We start from the raw sequence: 17,704 nt of genomic DNA, 5'->3' as shown, positions 1-17,704 counted from the left end.
AGTATCCCCTCCTAGGCTCGTATGAGCTCCTTCTGTTCCTCCACCGCCGCAACCAGTGTTGATGCAGCGCCGGCGCAGGAAGACGTACCAGAAGTACGACGTGTCGACTCGCTCTACAGCCCACACGATGTCTGCGAGGCGGCCGTAGACTACGTGCTGCGCAATGTGAACACGATTCAATACATGATTCAGAGCATCGAAGAGATCACAGGCAAGCCCTTCCTGCGCGATCGAATTAAGTGCCTGCCCCTCGCTCCGCGTAATGGGGCCCCTTGTGTTTCCACGAGGGGGCTTACCCCAGATCGTGTGTATGCAGGCTATATCTGGCGTAGTGGCCGCTCCGACTGCCAGGCCAAAGATGTCGTGCTGCTGGAGGATCACGTTGCCCGCCTTTTTAGCACGAAGCACGCGGCGACCTTCTTAAAGAAGGAAAAGGGGGACAACGAGTGCACGTTGTTGTCACCGTCGACATCGAGAACTGCTGCTGCGGCGGCATCTTCGCCATCCACAACCGCCTCACCACCTCAGCTGGAGCGCCTTCTTGTGGAATCGCAGCTGCCGGTGCTGGAGCAGGTGGAACGCAGCATACGCCATGAGCTTGTTCATGCCTTTGACGATGCTCGAGGCGCGATTGAATACTCCGACTGCATGCATCAGGCCTGCAGCGAGATTCGCGCGGCACGCCTAAGCGGTGACTGTTTCGTTGGTCAAGAGATGCGAAAGGGTCGCTTTAACTTCTTTGAGGGTGGGCAGAAATGCGTTCGCCGCCGCGCCGTCATTGCGGTCGATCGCAATCCAGTGTGTCGTGGCTTCTCTGAGCGCGCAGTGGACACAGTGTTTCGGAAGTGCTACTCGGACTACGAACCTTTCGCAGCGCCCATCTATTCCCTCGGGAGCTACGGCCACGCCCAGTTTGCTAATGGCACACTGAAGCCGTGAGTGGTGTGTACGCGTCGCGTGCATTTTGTGGAGTGCCGTTCGACGGGGGACCGGTAATGTCTGTGCCGTTTTTACGCGCGTAGGCGAGGCGTTTTTTTTCCCCTTTTGCCTTTTCGCAAGGTGGACACTGTAGTTTTCGTCGAAACGTTGTTTGCTGGGGAGGGTCACAAGATGATTTACAGGCAGTGGGTGTGGACTCGTGCTACGCGCGGTGCTTTGTTTGCAGTGCGCACGAGTTTCTCCATGTTGAGTGCTTTGGAGAGAGCTGCCTTTGGTGCCAAGCGGAAATGCCAGCGTACCAGCAGGGCGTTTCGGGCGGCGAAGGGTTGTGAGTCTATCTTCTTCTCTCTGTGTGTAGGCGGGCTGAAACCACTGTTGCGCCCGAGCGAATTCTTACAACCAAGCGGCCATGCTCTTCTTGCATTGGGTGTGCCACTTGTTTATTGTTTCACCTTGCCTCTTCTCTCTCCCTCTCACTCGATATATGTCAGACCTAGCAGAGCGAGGGCAACCCTTTCGGCCTTCGTGTGCCCTCCAGCGACTTTGCAGGACACGGGCCCGCACCACCCTTATCGTGAATCGCGAAGTCGCGAATGGTGTGATGTGGTCTTCTGCTATAACTTCTTCTCGACCTCAAGAAAAAAGTCCCGCTAGCAGAGACCGCTTTTCCGAGTGCCAGTCGCCCCGCAATCGCACCTCCAATGAGCAAGGTCGAAGTTCACTGCATGCCGGCGTGGCAGCGAGGGCCTCATCGAACCGGCCGTCAGAGACGCTTGCCGCCACCCCAGGAGCTCCCAAAGCAGCTTCGCGCGCACGCCAGCGACTGAAGGTGGCGCCTCATCGCCCACATAAGGGCGCACAGGGAGTGTCTTCGCGTTCTCACGCATCGACAAAGACGCGCTCTGTTGCCGATGGCGTCGGTAGTGCTGCTGCTCCCTTGCCTTCTGTCCGCCGCTACATCTCCGCGGCCCGCGGTGGGTCTGTGATGGTAACCACCGCCCCACGGCATTTGCCGTACCCCTCGCGCTCGGTGCACCACATTTCTGAGGGGATCGCGCTGCATCGCGTGCAGCGCGCTGTGCGCTGGTTCTTGATGCACCGGTACCTCCAGCGGACTGTCCCTGTAGCAACCGTACCCCTAAACATGTCTAGCAGCCTGAGCGCTGAATTTACAACTGCCGACGCCGCCCCTCTTTTAGAGTCTCGGTTCTTGCACCGCCTTCGTGCGGAGCTCTATCGAAAAGAGAGAGCTGAGGAACTGCGCGCAGACACAGCCAAGCGGGTCATCAAAGCGGCCCTCAGTCACTGGGTGCAGGCGCGCCGGCTTCTCCACCGACATCTTTCCCTCTACAGTAGTGTGAAGTCAGCCTGCGAGTTCAATCCCCTTCGCGCCGCCGAGCTGGACGCGGCTCTCTGTTCCATTCAGGCTTCGCTGCGGATGTACGGGAGCCATCACCTCGTCGAGGCGCGCCGCGCAAAGCTCCTTCAACAGACGGCCGTTCGTGTACTCGAGCGAGCGTGGCGGAGGACCCCGCACTACGCTGCGTCGATTCGGCATATCAACGACCGACACATGCGTGAGGTGCTGTGCCGCCAGGAGACTGTGGAGCGTCGCGATCTGCTGTTGCGGCATCTTCTCTTCATGATCCACTGCCACCAGACATTCTTCAATGACCCACGCATGTGGGATGCTGGGGTGGCAATTCGGCGCATCCCTCTGTACACGCAGCACGGCCTGTTGTCAACTGAGGGGTCGAGCATGGCCTGGGGTACTGCAGTGCCCTTGTTACCATTGCCGAGAGTCATAGTAAACTCAGTTGCGCCGTGCGGCGACGCTGTTGCGCAGGAGGAGCAGGCGACTGCATCACCGCGGCGACCGGAGACGTCACCGCTCTCTGCGACTGACAACGCCAACGGAAGCACCAGTGCCTGGGGCTCACCAGTGCAATCGCGCCCGAGCCTTTTAGCAAACATCGGTAGCAGCTCGTATGCTGGCAAAGAGGAGGGCGACGGCCGTCTTGACATCGATGAAGCTCTGCGCCTGTGCGAGTACCGCCTCGTGTTTTCGCCGGAGGAGCGGCAGCTTCTCGAGGAAGTGAAGGCGTCGTTACTATACCCTACCTCGCCCCTCTTCAGCAGCGATGCAGAGGTGCGACGTGCAGCACACGCCACCGCTGGACTGATGAAGAGTGACATGGGTGCACTTGCCGCGTCTCCGGGCGAGCTACAGGTGGCCTCGGCTGAGTCTGCAGTCAATACTGACAGTTCGCTGAGCTACGCCGCAGCCTTCGCGTCGGCCTTGACGTTTATCCGACGGCCGCGTATTTTCGATGCGAGTCGGCGGTGCACTGTGCAGCACCTACGCGACATCCGCAGTAATACTCTGGAGATGCAGCAGCAGCTGCGCGCGCACGGCTACGTCTCTGCCGCGCTCGTGGCACCGTTTCTGAGATTTGGACTCCACTACCAAGGGCTAGCACGAGGGGACACCGACTTGTCCTGCTTTACCACCACTGCAGGCATGAGAACGTGCAGGCCGCTGGTGGCCGGCCGCGTCGCGTGCGCTGCGACTGAGCTGCGTCGGTGCCTCGTAGGAGCGGTGCAAGGCCTCGGCGGCACGGCCGACTCTGTGCTGCCTGTGGTATTGGAGGAGCAAAAGTGTCGTCTTCAGGCTGTCGCGCGCATGGCGCGTCAGAGGCCACTACTGAAGGGCATGGCCACGTCAACGCCGTCGGAGCTGCGCGCAGCTCCGACGGCGGGACTCATGCGCGACGGTTTCGCGAATCCTGCGACTGAGGCGCTCTGCAATGGTCCTGCGAAGCATACGCAGCGCCTAGGCGTTGCCGATCTCGCGCGCGCGTCGTCACACACGGCGTCACGGCGGGGGAGCGCGGTGACCATCGCCCTGGTTGCCGAGGGGAGTCGGCGGCTGACGACCAGTACAGATGTCGTCGGCCCCTACTGGCGAGAGTTTCTCTTCGCCAAGGGAGTCGATGCGTTTGTGACCGCCGCTCGCAAGCAGGGCGAGGCGCCTGGTAAAGCCGATGCGGCGTACCAGACTGACGCCTCGTCGCTGTCACCACCACTGCCGAAGCGGGTGCGACGCGGTCTCGAATCGCGCCTTCTCCCTGGTGCCTCATCGTTTCTCTTACGGGATTTCACGCCGTCGTTAATGCGATGCCACCCACCCATTCGCGCTGGTCCGCCGCCTCACGATGCCGCCACCGGTGCTGTTGCTCTTGCCATCGTGCCTGCAGGAACCTCGTCGTCTTTGCTGTCGATGCCCACGTCCACAATGACGCATCCCGCGGAATGGTGGGATGCCATGGAGCGGTTGCTCCTGCAAGAGTACACGGACCGCACAGAGCTCTTGAGAAATGAGGCAGTGCAGCACAGCTCCATCGATGCACTGCGTCGCATGACCCCTCCATCTGTGTATGAGTCTGTCGCGGGGGCATAGGAGAAGACGCGCGCAATCCCTCTCTCCCACCTTCGCCCCTCTGCCCCCCTGATGCACGAGTCGAGGGAGCGGAGCGACATCGACAACGGAGGAAGTACACCCAAGGTACCAGCACCGTCATCAATGTACATTATTTCTCCCTCTCTTTTCGTTGTATGTGTGTATGTGTGTGTGTGTGTGCGTGTGTGTGTTTTCTTCCCTCCTTTCTTATTTCACTTTTCCTCGGCGCCTCACCTTCAGCCATCGGCTGTGTGAGCCACAGGCCCCCACCACTCCACGAGGGCATCGTCACACGCGCAGGGAAAGAGAACGAGAGCGAGTGATGGAGCGTTTGGGTCTTCACGAATAATATTGTGAGTCACAGGACGTCGTGCGGAATGCCTGTTCTCACGGGTGGCGTCAAGGCGACAGACATCGCCATCGCCGGACTTCCTCCTGCCACGCTATCCTCTTCCTATGCCGTAATGCGTAGGGTTGCAGCATCTTCCGTGCGCACTCGCTTCCCTCACTTTCACTCCCTCCGTGCATTCCTCCCTTTTTCCTTCTCCGGTTCAGGCCAACAAGGGGTGGGCCCTCCCTATGGCATCCTCCCGCTGTTTCTCTCGACCCCCTTGTGTTTGCCCCTTCCTAAATGGCCTGCACCGTGCCCTCCTCTTACACGGGTGAGTCTGTGCGCGGCACCATTTACCGTCTCTACGGCCAGCGCCCTAATGTGGCTCTCAGCATTCTGCATGCCACCGTGCCACCAGTGACGGCAAGTCTCCTCCAGCAGCGCGCGGACGTTTTCGACGCCATTCTCGACTGCATCCACGACGAGCTGTACACCAGCAGCTCAGCAATTGACACAGATGTGGCGACGTGCTCTTCCGTGATAACTGACCACTGGTTGCTGAGCGTGCCCGAGTCGCTGCGGTGTGATGAGAAGGCGGTGGTGAACTACCTTGGAATGCTCGTGGCAATCGACTTCTGCCATTGGGCAGAGGTGCCGTGCAACGGTCGCAGATGCACCACTGCCCGCGTAGGAGAGGAGGTGACAGGGTTCGGGGGGTTTTACGCCGCCGTTGAGCCGCCAAGTGGGGATTCGGGGTTGATGAACAGGGGCACGACCGCCACTGCTGCGGTCGCAGAGCTTTTCACCGAGCCGTCGAACACAGCCCCAACGGAACTCGGCGCACCTCCAACGGTCGTCACTGCCACTGCGACGCTGTTACGTGGATCTGCAGCCATGATGTACCTCCTCCGCCGTGCTGTGGAGGTGCACCACCTTCCGTGGTTTCATCCAGACTTTCTCCAGTGCTTTCGGGGAGACACGGCGGCCGCAATGAGTGCGCTGAGTGTGTGCTTCATCGGGTGCAGAGAGGACGGCGTTACCCCGCTGTGGATGCCGTGCACCCGCGAGCGCGTCGAGCTGCTGCTGTCCCTTGCCGACGCATTTGTCTCACGTCGAACGTCTTACTACGCACTTCTTCGCGAATGTGATGGCTTTATTTTCGCGCCTGACGCAGCAGCGGCCGCCAAGGCATCTTGTGGATTTGTTCCCGCACTCGTGCGCTTTCACCCGCGCTACTGTGACTTTGTGCGTGTGCCTGTTGAAGGCCCTGGCTGCCTTAGCGTAAATGCCGGCGAGGCCGCCTCAAGGGTGCGGATTCTGCCGGTGTTGAAGCTCAGTCAGCTGACCGCGTTGGCGATAGAGCAAGCGCTGACGGCGTTGTGGCGGTACCAGGCTGCCAACAGCCCTTCTTCAACATCGCGTATATCTACCGCTCCACCTTCCGCCCCCGCGGACTCGTGGCTAGCAGATCGAGCCGCTTGCGTGGCGCATGCCGGTTTAGAGTCCAGCACGACGGGGTTGCACTCGTCCCTCTCGGGTGTTTTCGTTGATAGCGCAAAGCTCAGCATCTGCTGCGATTATCAAATTCCCAAGGCGCTGCGCGCAGCAGGGCTGCTCCTGTACGACGACCACCTCGCTTGCCTTGTGGACCGGCACGTCCTTCTATTGCCGGGCTCGGTAGAGGAGGTGTCAATCCGCGTGGCAACCTTGATCGCCGCGGAGCGTCTCTTGGAGTTTCTCAACACCCCAGAGCAGAAGCAGGCGTTGCTTGCAAGGGGCGCTGGCGCGGCGGCAGCAGAGGTGCCAGGGGCCGCGGTGCAGCTTCCAGAGAAGAAGTCCTGCAACGTGATGCATCTCGACTACGCCTTGTGGTACGTGGGGCGCTATATGCTTCCGAGAAAGGCGCGCCATCATCTTTGCCGCACCATCATGTACTGAGTGTTCAAGACAGAAACAAACAAAAAGGTGTGGTTGTCCCGTGTGGCATGGTCACTGGGGGACGTGCGAGGGCTCTCTGGCCGCCAAATGCAGCTGACTCTTCGATATTGATTGCTCTGTGTTGTTGCGCGCCATCTCCCTCTATCCCCATTTCATGACCTCCTTCGGCACTACTCTGAGAGAGAGATGGCGGCGAGTCGCTTTCTTAGCGGTGCAATTCACAAACAGCGCGTTTTGTTTTCCGTGACGGCTTGAGGAAAAGCGGAGGTCATGCGATCCCTCTGTGATTTCTCCCCCCCCCCTTCCCTCCCCCCCGCAAACGTGGGGCACACCGTGAGGAAGAGGAATCCAGCGAAAAAAGAAACACATACCCGCAAAAGAGAAAGCGGCGTTGGCATGCCGGTGCTAGGACACTGACTGAGAGAGAGAGAGAGCGGATGGTCATGGCTGGTGGCCCAAAGGATACCGATGGTTCACTTCCCCCTCACCCGTTTTTCCTGTAGTTTCACCGCTCTACTACCCTCCTCCCTCCTCCCTCCTTCCTCCTACTCTCACTCTACTCTATGATGTAGCTTCGTTTTCTGGCTCTACTCCTTCCCTCTCCGAACTGCTTTTCTCTCCTCACTTCTGTGTCTCTGGTGCTCTCGGTGATTATGTACTACCGCCCCTAAAACATGCGTTGGTGACGCCGTTGCGCTGCCACTTGTTGCCCAAGGGGATGTATGGGAGCTGCACACCTACACACACCCGCACACACTGCCGTTCTGTGAAGGTGAAGACTGTTTCTTCGTCTGTGTTTCACGTGTGGGGCTCTCATTGAAAAGACTCTGGTAGCGAGCACATGAGGTGGTCTCTGGTGCCTTTGCTTTTCCCGAGGCAGGCGGCAAAGGGCTGCGTCGAAGGCCGAAGTCTATGTCGACTGCACTTTGGAGGAGGAGCGTCCATGCGGTGGTGCGCTACCAGAGGCGTGGAAACTCCTTTCTCAAGTTCCACTACGCAAGCTGCGAGCACTCAAGGCGACACCATGAACAGTGAAGGAAGCACCAGTAGCACTGCGGGTGAATCTCACCGCCTTTCTTCGTTTCAGGAAAGCCGTGGAAGGCGCCGCGGAGGCTCTCATCGCCGTCTTCGGGGGGAGCTGCACTCGTCAAGGTGTCGCAGGACTCGCTCCTCTTCTTCATCGCCAGAGCCAGCGGCCCTTCTCGATGTCGACGCAGTGTCGGTGCCGCGCTCGCTCGACATTAGCGCTGCGGAGGACATGGTTGACGTGGAGCGGTACTTTCCCCGTGCGGTGGCGCACCTTAAAGCTGTTCCAGCGTCCGCAGAGGCCGCCGAGGCAAGTCGCACTCGCCGCTGGCACGCGGCAACGCATGAGGTTAACACCGACGGAATCGTGACGCCAGCGAAGCGCGCGGAGAGGGAGCGGCGGGAGAGTGGACTCGGGTCCTTTTTTGACGAGGGCAGCCTTGACGTGCGTGGCGGGATCGCGGACAAGCTAAAAAGTGGTGCGTACGGTAGCGCCCGCGACACGGTGGAGCGCGCCTCCCCAGACATCCTCAAGCTCACCGGCGGCAATGCACGTCGTCACGGTGGGCTGTGCTTATCTACGGAGAGCAACGCGGCACCGGCTGACCAAACAATCGAGGGTGACCGTGGCGACGTTGGGGCGTATCGCGAGTTTGGAGACACCCCAGTGCAGCTGACCGACATGCTGCGAGAGCGGCTGATGGAGCTCAAGGCGGAGAAGCTGCGGGAGGAGCGCAGTGAGACGTTTCTGCCACAGCGCCTTTGCCACCGCTCTGCCAGCGAGCTTCTAATGCTGGCGGAGCACGGAGAAGCCTCGGCGGTGGAGGCTCGCAATCGCGTTACAAAGCAGCAGCCGAACCCCCTCGCTTTGCAGCGCAAAGCCGAACCGTCGCGCAGTGGCGCAGCCGCCACCACCACCTTGGCAGATCTGGCGCCCCAGAAAGAGGAGGAGACAGCGCTGCCGGGCGACGCGGCGCGAGACAGCCTGCTGCGTGCGACCTGCAACAGGCCCATTCTGCAAGATGGGGTGTCACCTGCTCAGGTTGCCAGTGCAATGCAGGTCCTGGCCGGCACTGACGACTCCGTGCCGGGCGCCTCTCAGCACGACTTACTGCGTCGCTTGGCCGCCATCGCCGCCCACACCGGTCGTTGCGCCTCAGCTATGAGGTCGGGTGACGGCGCAGGTGTCTCGGCCGAAGGGGAGGAGCGTCCTGGGTTTGTGCACCTCCTGCGCACCCTACCTCGGGCCGGCTTTTGCAGTCGACGCGAGGCGGCCGCCATCATCGCGAGTGGGCAGGTGCGTGTCAACAACGTAGTGGAGCGCAACCCATTCCGTCTGGTGGAGGCACAGGATGACGTGCATGTTGCTGGTCACCAGTCCCGCCTGCGCTTTGCGCCGCCGCGGCTGTGGATGTACAACAAGCCAGCAAACGTTATTGTTTCCCGAAACGACGTGGCGGGCCGCACACTCATCACGAAGCACGCGCGCATTCTTGGCATGGACCACCTGGTCCCTGTTGGCTCGCTGCCCATGCGCGCTCACGGCATCCTCCTCCTCACGAACGACGGTGAGCTTTCGCGCTTCTTGGAGAGCCCCAAGTCGATGGTGCAGCGGACCTACATGCTGCGGGTTCGGCCAGCGTTTGGCCCCGTCCTTGTGCACAAGCTGAACACGGAGGGCATTCAAATCAACGGGCGTCGCTATCGAAACACAGAGTTCTTTGTCAACCCTGCCACCAAGTCGCGCTACTCCGTTAAGGTGAAGGTGCGTGGCGAATCGATGCCGATCGCGCACTTGATGCAGCATCTTGGCCGCACGGTGGAGCGGGGCGGCCGCATCTCATTCGGGCCTTTTGCTCTCTCCAACCTCGCTGTTGGCTCCGTTCGCGAGGTGACCATCCCACCGTTCTACTCGCAGCACCTTGGCGCTGCCTGGAAACCCTTCGTTGAGCGCGATTGGCCCTACTTTCGTCGCCAGCGAGTTTCGCGGCTTCGCAGGTTGTGCCAACATCGCGAACTCACGCCAAAGGAGCTGGAGGAGCTCGACAACTACACCTACGAAGAGGTCAAAGATGTGCTGGATTTGGAATCGAGCGAACTTCAGGCGCTCGCGGAGCAGCGAGCACAACAGCTGCGACACGCGAGTCACCTAGGTGAGGAACTCCTTCCGCTTCCAGGCGAGTTCCCCAACGGATCGTGCCGCGGGAGTGTGGGGGATGTGGCCGTCGACGACGTGGCTACGCCTTTTGCGGAAGTCGATGAGGAGGTAGGCGAGGACGCGATTGTGGAGGATATTGCTTCCCTTCGCTGAGGTGTGCGGTGTGTTCTCGGAGGTGGTCTTCACAGTTGTTTTCTTTTGTGTTTTGGTGCGATCGGGCGTTGTCTCTTGCACGCGCCACGCCGGCCGTTACACTCTTAAGCGCCGTCACTTTGTGTATCTCTGTGGTGTAGCCCGTTGCACCACCGGTCCCTTGTGTTCGTGGGCTACGTACCAGCTCATTCAGGAATGAGGAGAGGGGAGATAGGATGTCCATCGGTGACAGCGCAAGCCTCCACCGTGGCATCTCTCGTGTGTGCTCACTGTGAGGGAGCAGGTGCACCGGAGAGCCGTTTGCGGTGACAAGTGAAGCAGAGAAGAAACAACAAAACAAAGAAAGAGGCATTGTTGCTTCTACATCAGGCTTGTCAAGCGCAAAGACCTTCTCTCCCATTTCGTCTACCGTCCACGCCTGGAAAAAGGCCTCTTGTTGTGGAGTTTCTGTTGGAGAACTTGCACTCGCATCGAGCACCGCGAGGTGTGTGCAGATTCTCATTACTATCGGATACAAAAGGGAGGGGGGGGGGGCGGGGCGGTGTGTACACGCGTGCGCACTCTGTTCTTCTCGGCTCCTCTCCATCCCCTTGCCGTTCCCCCCTCTTTTTGTTGTTGCTTACGCCTGTGCGTGAGTGAGTGTGTTGCGCACTCGTCTCTCTTGCCTTTGCTTTCGCTTCTCTGCTTGGCATGGACGACTGTGGCGGCCGTTGCGTACGTTCTCCGCCTCGCGCCTCTTTCCCCGCTTTGGTTGCGTTTCTTCGCTCACGTCCTCTCTGCGTTTTCTATAATTGGCCTAACCGCACACATCAGCCGCATCAACGCTGACAATCGAGGGACCACGGAGGGAAACCGAGCCCACACATACCGCCACAATAGTTTAGCTCTCGGATACATACATACGACCTCCTCAAGCCGTGCGTGCGTGTGCATCTCCTACGTTTTACCTTTTCCATTCGCCCCCTCCTCCCCTCCCCCTTCGAATTCACACGTGTGCTAGTAGCGCCTCGCTCGCCCGCAGCCATGTTCACTGATTTCGAGTCTATCATGACGTCCAACTTCACGTTGGAGGACTGCCCACACATCGGCCCCTTCACGTACCACAACATAAATGAGGACACGCTAGACGAACCGCTGTCGCTGTGCTCCTACCGACGCGCTCCACAGCAGACCACCAAAGGGTCTCCAGCCTCCTGTGATGCCGTTACGGCCGACCCGCTCGACTCCAGCCGCCACCTGCACGGTGAGAACCGCTGCTGGACGCTGACGGCATCGTGCCCAGTGCCGAGGGCAATCCCAAAGATTGACATGAAGAAAGGTACGACGACCCTCGCCTTCCGCTTCGACGGTGGTATCATCGTCGCCGTCGACTCGCGTGCGTCGACAGGCCAGTACATTGCATCCCAGACGGTGCTGAAGGTCCTGGAGATCAACGACTACCTACTCGGTACGCTTGCTGGTGGTGCAGCTGATTGCCAGTACTGGGAGCGCGTGCTCGGTATGGAGTGCCGTCTGTGGGAGCTGCGCAACGGCAGCCGCATCAGTGTCGCGGCGGCGAGCAAGATTCTGGCGAACATCACATATGCCTACCGCAACCACGGACTCTCGATGGGCACGATGGTGGCCGGCTGGGATCAGTTTGGTCCCTCGCTCTACTACGTGGATGACAAGGGCTCTCGCGTGAAGCAGGACCTTTTCAGTGTTGGTTCCGGCTCCATTTACGCGTACGGTGTGCTTGACACAGGCTACCGCAAGGACCTTTCTGTCGAGGATGCGTGTGACCTGGCGCGCCGCTCTATCTTCCACGCGACGTACCGCGATGGCGCCTCTGGCGGCATCGTGACGGTGTACCACATCCACGCGAACGGCTGGACTAAGATCTCACGCGATGACCAGACGAAGCTCTACGACCGCTACTTCCCCTTCAAATAGAGAGCGACCAGCCTGCACCTTGACGAACAGCGGGAGGAGGAGATACGGAGCTACTTCTTGTGGGCTGACCTCGCGCGGACGCATATACGTGTCACCCCTGCATTTTCACGCCCTCGTATTTGTGTCCACCCCTCATCGATGCCTTTTAGCTTTCCTCGGTTGTCTTGCCTCGCGGTTGCAACGGAGGATGACACACTCTGCCTTTCCCTCCGAGAGATGTGCGCCAGTCCTTCCCTTCCTCTCTATTTCCATTAGGTGAAGCGGTGGTGCTCTTTTTCCCCCTTTCCTTTCACTGGCGTTGTGTGGTTACCTCCGTCTTCCCTTGTGTGTGGTGATGCATGTGCGCATTCTTCTATGTTGTTGTGCCCGTTAGGAGACGGGGACGCCCTGTGTTTACGTATGTGTGGCATGTTTCTCTCTCTTGTTGTGTTTGAGTTGTTGTGCAGAGCCTTGCGTGCTCGTGTGCGCGTGCTTTTAGTGGCTGTTGAAAGCGCAACTCTCCCCCCCCCAACAATCAAAAACAGTGGAAAAATAAAAGTGCATGTCGAGCCTTAAGGACATGGGCATTGTAACCGGTTGGGTGTCGAACATAGTAGGGGGTTCTGGTATCCGCAAACCAGCGACCCATGTGTGCGACCTCTTCTCCCCCAGGGCCCCCCTCTCTCTCTCTCTCTCTCTGTCGGGCTCCTCTACGGTACAAGCTCAATCTGGGCCGCGACAGGGCGCACCCTCTTGATGTATGCAGCCGAGGCTGTCAAGTGAGTCTCCCCTCGACTACAAAAAAGCGTACTCGCCTGATTTTGCTCTCCACCATTTCATATTCATCTCTGTGCCTTTTCTGTTTTCTCACGTGACTACTCCCATGCTTATGGGCCTGCGCGCGTGCTCTCTCCACGTGACGCACTCGGCTACACCATATGGCACGCGCTCATCCACCAACTGCATTACTCACGTATTTATTCAGTAACTCACGCATCTTTTTTTTTTCTAATTTCACCTTCAGAGCTTCTGTTGTTTCTGCTTGCCGTCTTCCTTCTGAGTCGTCTTCTCCTTTTCGTTTGTCATCGTGCTTCATACCACCACTACGGTGCGACCTCTCCGCTTTATTTCATCGCCCGCAAACATGTCCGAAACCGAAGACGTCAAGCGTCCGCGCACCGAGAGCGGCACGGGCTGCCGCAATTGTGGTAAAGAGGGTCACTACGCCCGCGAGTGCCCCGAGGCTGATGCCAAGGGTGACGAGCGCAGCACGACGTGTTTCCGCTGCGGCGAGGCGGGCCACATGAGCCGCGAGTGCCCGAACGAAGCCAAGTCTGGTGCGGCTGGAGCCATGGCGTGCTTCCGCTGCGGCGAGGCGGGTCATATGAGCCGCGACTGTCCCAACTCCGCAAAGCCGGGTGCGGCCAAGGGCTTCGAGTGCTACAAGTGCGGCCAGGAGGGTCACCTCAGCCGTGACTGCCCTAGCAGCCAAGGCGGAGGCCGCGGCGGGTACGGCCAGAAGCGCGGCCGCAACGGCGCTCAGGGCGGCTATGGTGGCGATCGCACGTGCTACAAGTGCGGCGACGCTGGCCACATCAGCCGTGACTGCCCCAACAGCCAGGGCGGGTACAGCGGCGCGGGCGACCGCACGTGCTACAAGTGTGGCGAGTCGGGCCACATCAGCCGTGACTGCCCCAACAGCCAGGGCGGGTACAGCGGCGCGGGCGACCGCACGTGCTACAAGTGCGGCAAGCCAGGCCACATGAGCCGCGAGTGCCCGGAGGCCGGTGGCAGCTATGGCGGCTCTCGCGGCGGTGGCGACCGCACGTGCTACAAGTGCGGCAAGCCAGGCCACATGAGCCGCGAGTGCCCGGAGGCCGGTGGCAGCTATGGCGGCTCTCGCGGCGGTGGTGACCGCACGTGCTACAAGTGCGGTGACTCTGGCCACATCAGCCGTGACTGCCCCAGCAGCTAAACCGAAACGAAGAGTTGAGATTATGAACGAAACGGATCTTCTGAGCGGATGAAAGGGCCCCTGATAAACATAAAAGGTGACGAAGAAGCGCATGCGTGTGAAAGGGGCGATGCCACCAGGGGCGAGCGAAACGGTCGTGATAACAAAGAGGAGGTGGATACCAGCGAAGACAAACTACGGAGGGGGGGGCTATGGTGTTATGTGTAAGAAATAAAGCATAACATATAGTGGTGCTCAGGCGCTTGAGAAACAGGTGGGAAATCTGCATATTTGTGCTTCTTTCTCTTCTCTGTTTTCTTCTCTCGCCCGCCTCTCTTCCCGCTCTTCTTCACCCCCCTCCCCCTCTCTCAGCTCCGGTGCCCGCTACTGCTTCTTTTCCTCCCCGCTTCTCAGTGGGAGAGGAAAATGAGAGTGACACAAGTGACGACCGGTTCGTCGCGGACCCCTTTGTTTTCCCATCACTTCCTGATGGCAAGTCGAGCCACACAACACCACCGCCGCGCGAATAAGATTGAAAAGATGCTAAGAAACGGTTTAGACTTCATGCGTTTTCTTTTTTCTTTTTCCTGCGTGCCTCCGCCGTCTGGTGCTTTCTGCCCTCTTCCCTCTTTCTTATCCAGCATGTGCGCAGGGTCCACCTAAGGACTTGCAACGACAACTGTGCAAGGAGTTTGCTCCTGCACTTTTTGTTTCCGCTTCCATCTCGATAGTCAAAGGGAGGAGGAGGAGAAGAAAACCATTCAGAACGGAAAGCAAAAAAAAAAATGAGCCCTCCCCCCAAACAGAACTTTGCATCTGCCCTTCAATGACGGCGACGATGGTGCACCGCGTGTGTAACCGCAATAAAGAGAGAACGGCGCTAAGAAACGCATCCACATTTTTTCAAGGAAGAAAGCAACAAGATGAGCAAGGAGAAGGTGGTTGCTTCACAACACACCACATGGCAGGTCTCGGTTTAGGTGGTGTGAAGAAGGGGAGGATAACGCGCAGTGCCATCTCTCTCTCTCTGTCACGGCTGTTGCGTCCTCCACTCCTTTCGCGAAAGGCGGCGATCAGCTCACAAAGGAAGTCCCAACATACCGGCCCCCCCCCGCGTGCCCAGGCAGTAGGGAAAAGAACAACGCCCGAGGGAGTGTGTGGTTGCAACTTCTCTTTTTTTTTGTGATGAAGATGCAGCCGAGCTGAAGGCGACTGTTGACGCCAGAAAACAAGAATGAGGCCCAACGCAAGTGTGGCTCTTATGGAAGACGTCGACAGGACTCACTCTCTCTCCCCTGCCCACTTCTCTCCGCTCCACAGGCGGGGAGGTCTAAACCAAAGAAGAAGCGTGTTTCTCTGTGCGTGTGTGTGTATGTCTTGCAGCGCATCGCCTCTCTTTTGCTTCCCCCCTTCGTTTTCCTACTGTTAAGTGTGGGCGACGTCTTTGTGCCCCCCCCCCCCCCATACACACCCACATGCACCTTTACTGAGCTGTTTTTCTCTCTTCGTTTCTGTTTTTTTTTTTTTTTTTTGGCTCTTAACGCACTATTTGTTCGTTTCTCTTAAGTCTTTCGTCTCTTCTATCAACTTTCGCTCTCACTATGGGATTGCGGGTGTGTGCGTGTACGTGTGCATCTTGTGTTTACTCCTCTGCGAGATCGAATAAAGCAGCTGCCATGTACTGAAATGAGCGAACAAAAGCAAAAGTCCGAGCAAAACGAAAAAAATTCCCCACAAATGCATAAGTTTTGGCCACCTTGTGAGGGTGTTTCGTAGAGAGGGGGCGCGGTGTACGGTGCAGTGGGTGCCATCGCTCAAAGGCGCTACGTCATGCGCAGGCATGTGTTTCGACTCTGCGCAACCACGTCCGTGTGTGCTCCTGCGTGCGTGCGGCACTAACTTTTCCTCTTGAGGAGGAAATACAGGGGAGAGTGCTGCAGGAAGGCAGCGCAGGTGCGAGTGTACCAGTGATGCAGAAACAGTGGGCAGAATGATCGGCGTGCGTGTGCCTCGCGTGAGACTCGGGGAAAAGAGTTGCTAAATTATCCAGGTATCATCTTTCTCCCTTTCCGCCTCGTTCTCTTGCATCCTGGTGCGTGCCGGTGCACCCATATGTGCGGGGATTTTGCGCGAGCATCGTCTCCCCGCTTCTCGATACCGAGGTTTTGCTGCCTACACTCTGCGTCGTCATCCTTCCTAGAATGTTGCGCGCGTATTCACGTACGCACGCATGCTAAAACAACTCTCCTTGAAACGCCTTAACCGCAGTACTCTCGAAGCATTTTCTTTCCCTTCACTTTTTCCGATGTTCTGTCATGCGCTTAACGGCCGGAGAAGGTGGGAGGGCGTCAGAGGTGAAGACATGGCTACTCTGTGCAACACCGCCTTCATCCTGTGCTCTCTTCTCAATCTTTAATGAGTCAAGTGATCTGCGTGCTCATGCGGTGGTGTTGAACGACGGAGACGTCACGTAATTCATGCAAGAAGAATGTGCGAGTCCTTGGAGGGAGGGGCGCGCGCACGTATAAGCATGCGTAGCTTATGCCGCGTGTACAACTGTCGTCACTGAGGAGGACAGCTGGGCACGCTTTGTCTACGCGCGCGCGCCATACACGGCAACAGCGGCGCACTGGCGATTTGTTTGTGTCACTAAGCGCACAGGCGAGGGGGAGAGCAGTGGCAGTGCTGTAAGCAGTTTCAACGACGAGGGTGGGATTTTTGGTGGTGGTGCCATACGTTGTATATTCACCAGGCTAGTCTCGCTGTTTTGAACACGTTGTGCAGGTCAAAGGAGGCGCTCTCATGGATGTTTAGGCTTTGGAAGTGAAGGGGCATTGGCGTATGAGTGGGAGGGGGTGTGGAGAAGACAGCGCAGGTGGATCGCCATGTTAACGACGAGCAGGCAAAGAGAGCACCCATGGCGGGTAGCCACTCTCGTAGTCATTTCTTTTTGCGCAAAGGGAGGGGAAGCGATAGTGGGGAGGTGTAGTGATGGTGCACCTGCACACACAAAACAGCATGTAAAGCGTCTGGATGTGTGGCGTGCAGAGAGGCGATGTGGTTTGAGGCTTTTGTGTGTGTGTGTGTGTGTGTGTGTGTGTGTGTGTGTGTGTGTGCGGGTGTGTGTGTGCGGGTGTGTGCGGGTGTGCGGCATCGCCACGTTGCAACTGCGGTGCTGAAGTAGTCCGTTGCACTTTCCGGCAGCGACAGGTGTGTTTCTCCCCAATTCTCTAGCAAAAAAGAAGCAATCATGCAACGCGGCAAAGCACAAGACCAGAGCACAATTGCAAATGGACCTCCGATGCGAGAGGCAGTGATGCACACCCCAGGCGCCTGAGGTGGTGTGAAGGTCGGAGATGAGGCGAAATCGGCAGGGGGATAGGGCGCCTCCTAGTCCACTGTGGGCGGAGGCTGCGCAGAGTCAAAAAGAAAAAGACATCAACAGCATGAGTGAATGCCGTTGGTGTTGCTGACCGAGACACGGACGACGCGTGAGACGTGCCTCCTCGTGTGTCGTCGTTACTCAACAAGTTATATTGAGTGTGTCTGGTGCGTGCGTGTGTGAAGAGTGCGTATGGCACAATGGTGGCTTTGACAGCTTGGCGTTGGCTTTTCTGCTCGTTTGTGTTTCCCTCCGCTGCTGATGTGATCTCGTTGTCCTGCTCTGACCTTTAGTGTAGGAGTGCGTGCGGCTCGTGTTTTGCCGCATGGCGACCCTACTTCAGCTATGATGCACCTTTGAAGCGAACAGCGCGGTGCGCGATGCCGTCTTGCTTGAACTCCTTTTTGAGCGGACTTTTTTGATACACCCAAGAGAAAGAGAGGCGGGAGGTG

At 58.4% G+C, this 17,704-nt stretch overlaps 6 protein-coding genes across 6 annotated transcripts; all 6 read left to right on the top strand.

Moving 5' to 3' along the window:
• Positions 1–21: 21 nt before the first annotated feature.
• Positions 22–939, top strand: LBRM_35_1880 (conserved hypothetical protein; the record flags this gene model as incomplete). Its single annotated transcript, XM_001568758.2, has 1 exon — positions 22–939. The coding sequence occupies one exon, from the start codon at positions 22–24 to the stop codon at positions 937–939; it is 918 nt and encodes a 305-aa protein (XP_001568808.1).
• A 1,093-nt stretch (positions 940–2,032) lies between these two features.
• LBRM_35_1870 (conserved hypothetical protein) lies at positions 2,033–4,399 on the top strand (the record flags this gene model as incomplete). The annotated part of the gene is made up of 1 exon (XM_001568757.1): positions 2,033–4,399. One exon carries the CDS (start codon positions 2,033–2,035, stop codon positions 4,397–4,399), a length of 2,367 nt encoding a protein of 788 aa, XP_001568807.1.
• Positions 4,400–5,030: 631 nt separating this feature from the next.
• On the top strand, positions 5,031–6,668 carry LBRM_35_1860 (conserved hypothetical protein; the record flags this gene model as incomplete). The annotated part of the gene is made up of 1 exon (XM_001568756.1): positions 5,031–6,668. The coding sequence occupies one exon, from the start codon at positions 5,031–5,033 to the stop codon at positions 6,666–6,668; it is 1,638 nt and encodes a 545-aa protein (XP_001568806.1).
• Positions 6,669–7,926: 1,258 nt separating this feature from the next.
• Positions 7,927–10,005, top strand: LBRM_35_1850 (putative tRNA pseudouridine synthase A; the record flags this gene model as incomplete). Its single annotated transcript, XM_001568755.2, has 1 exon — positions 7,927–10,005. The coding sequence occupies one exon, from the start codon at positions 7,927–7,929 to the stop codon at positions 10,003–10,005; it is 2,079 nt and encodes a 692-aa protein (XP_001568805.1).
• A 1,023-nt stretch (positions 10,006–11,028) lies between these two features.
• On the top strand, positions 11,029–11,937 carry LBRM_35_1840 (putative proteasome beta 5 subunit; the record flags this gene model as incomplete). Its single annotated transcript, XM_001568754.2, has 1 exon — positions 11,029–11,937. One exon carries the CDS (start codon positions 11,029–11,031, stop codon positions 11,935–11,937), a length of 909 nt encoding a protein of 302 aa, XP_001568804.1.
• Positions 11,938–13,060: 1,123 nt separating this feature from the next.
• On the top strand, positions 13,061–13,891 carry LBRM_35_1830 (putative universal minicircle sequence binding protein (UMSBP); the record flags this gene model as incomplete). The annotated part of the gene is made up of 1 exon (XM_001568753.1): positions 13,061–13,891. The coding sequence occupies one exon, from the start codon at positions 13,061–13,063 to the stop codon at positions 13,889–13,891; it is 831 nt and encodes a 276-aa protein (XP_001568803.1).
• Between the last annotated feature and the right edge of the window lie 3,813 nt (positions 13,892–17,704).

The sequence above is a fragment of the Leishmania braziliensis genome, chromosome 36 (genome assembly GCF_000002845.2).
Source record: "Leishmania braziliensis MHOM/BR/75/M2904 complete genome, chromosome 36".
Lineage (NCBI taxonomy): Eukaryota > Euglenozoa > Kinetoplastea > Trypanosomatida > Trypanosomatidae > Leishmania > Leishmania braziliensis.
The sequence above is the reverse complement of the archived record's forward strand: the minus strand, read 5'-3'. Positions and strand labels throughout refer to the sequence as shown.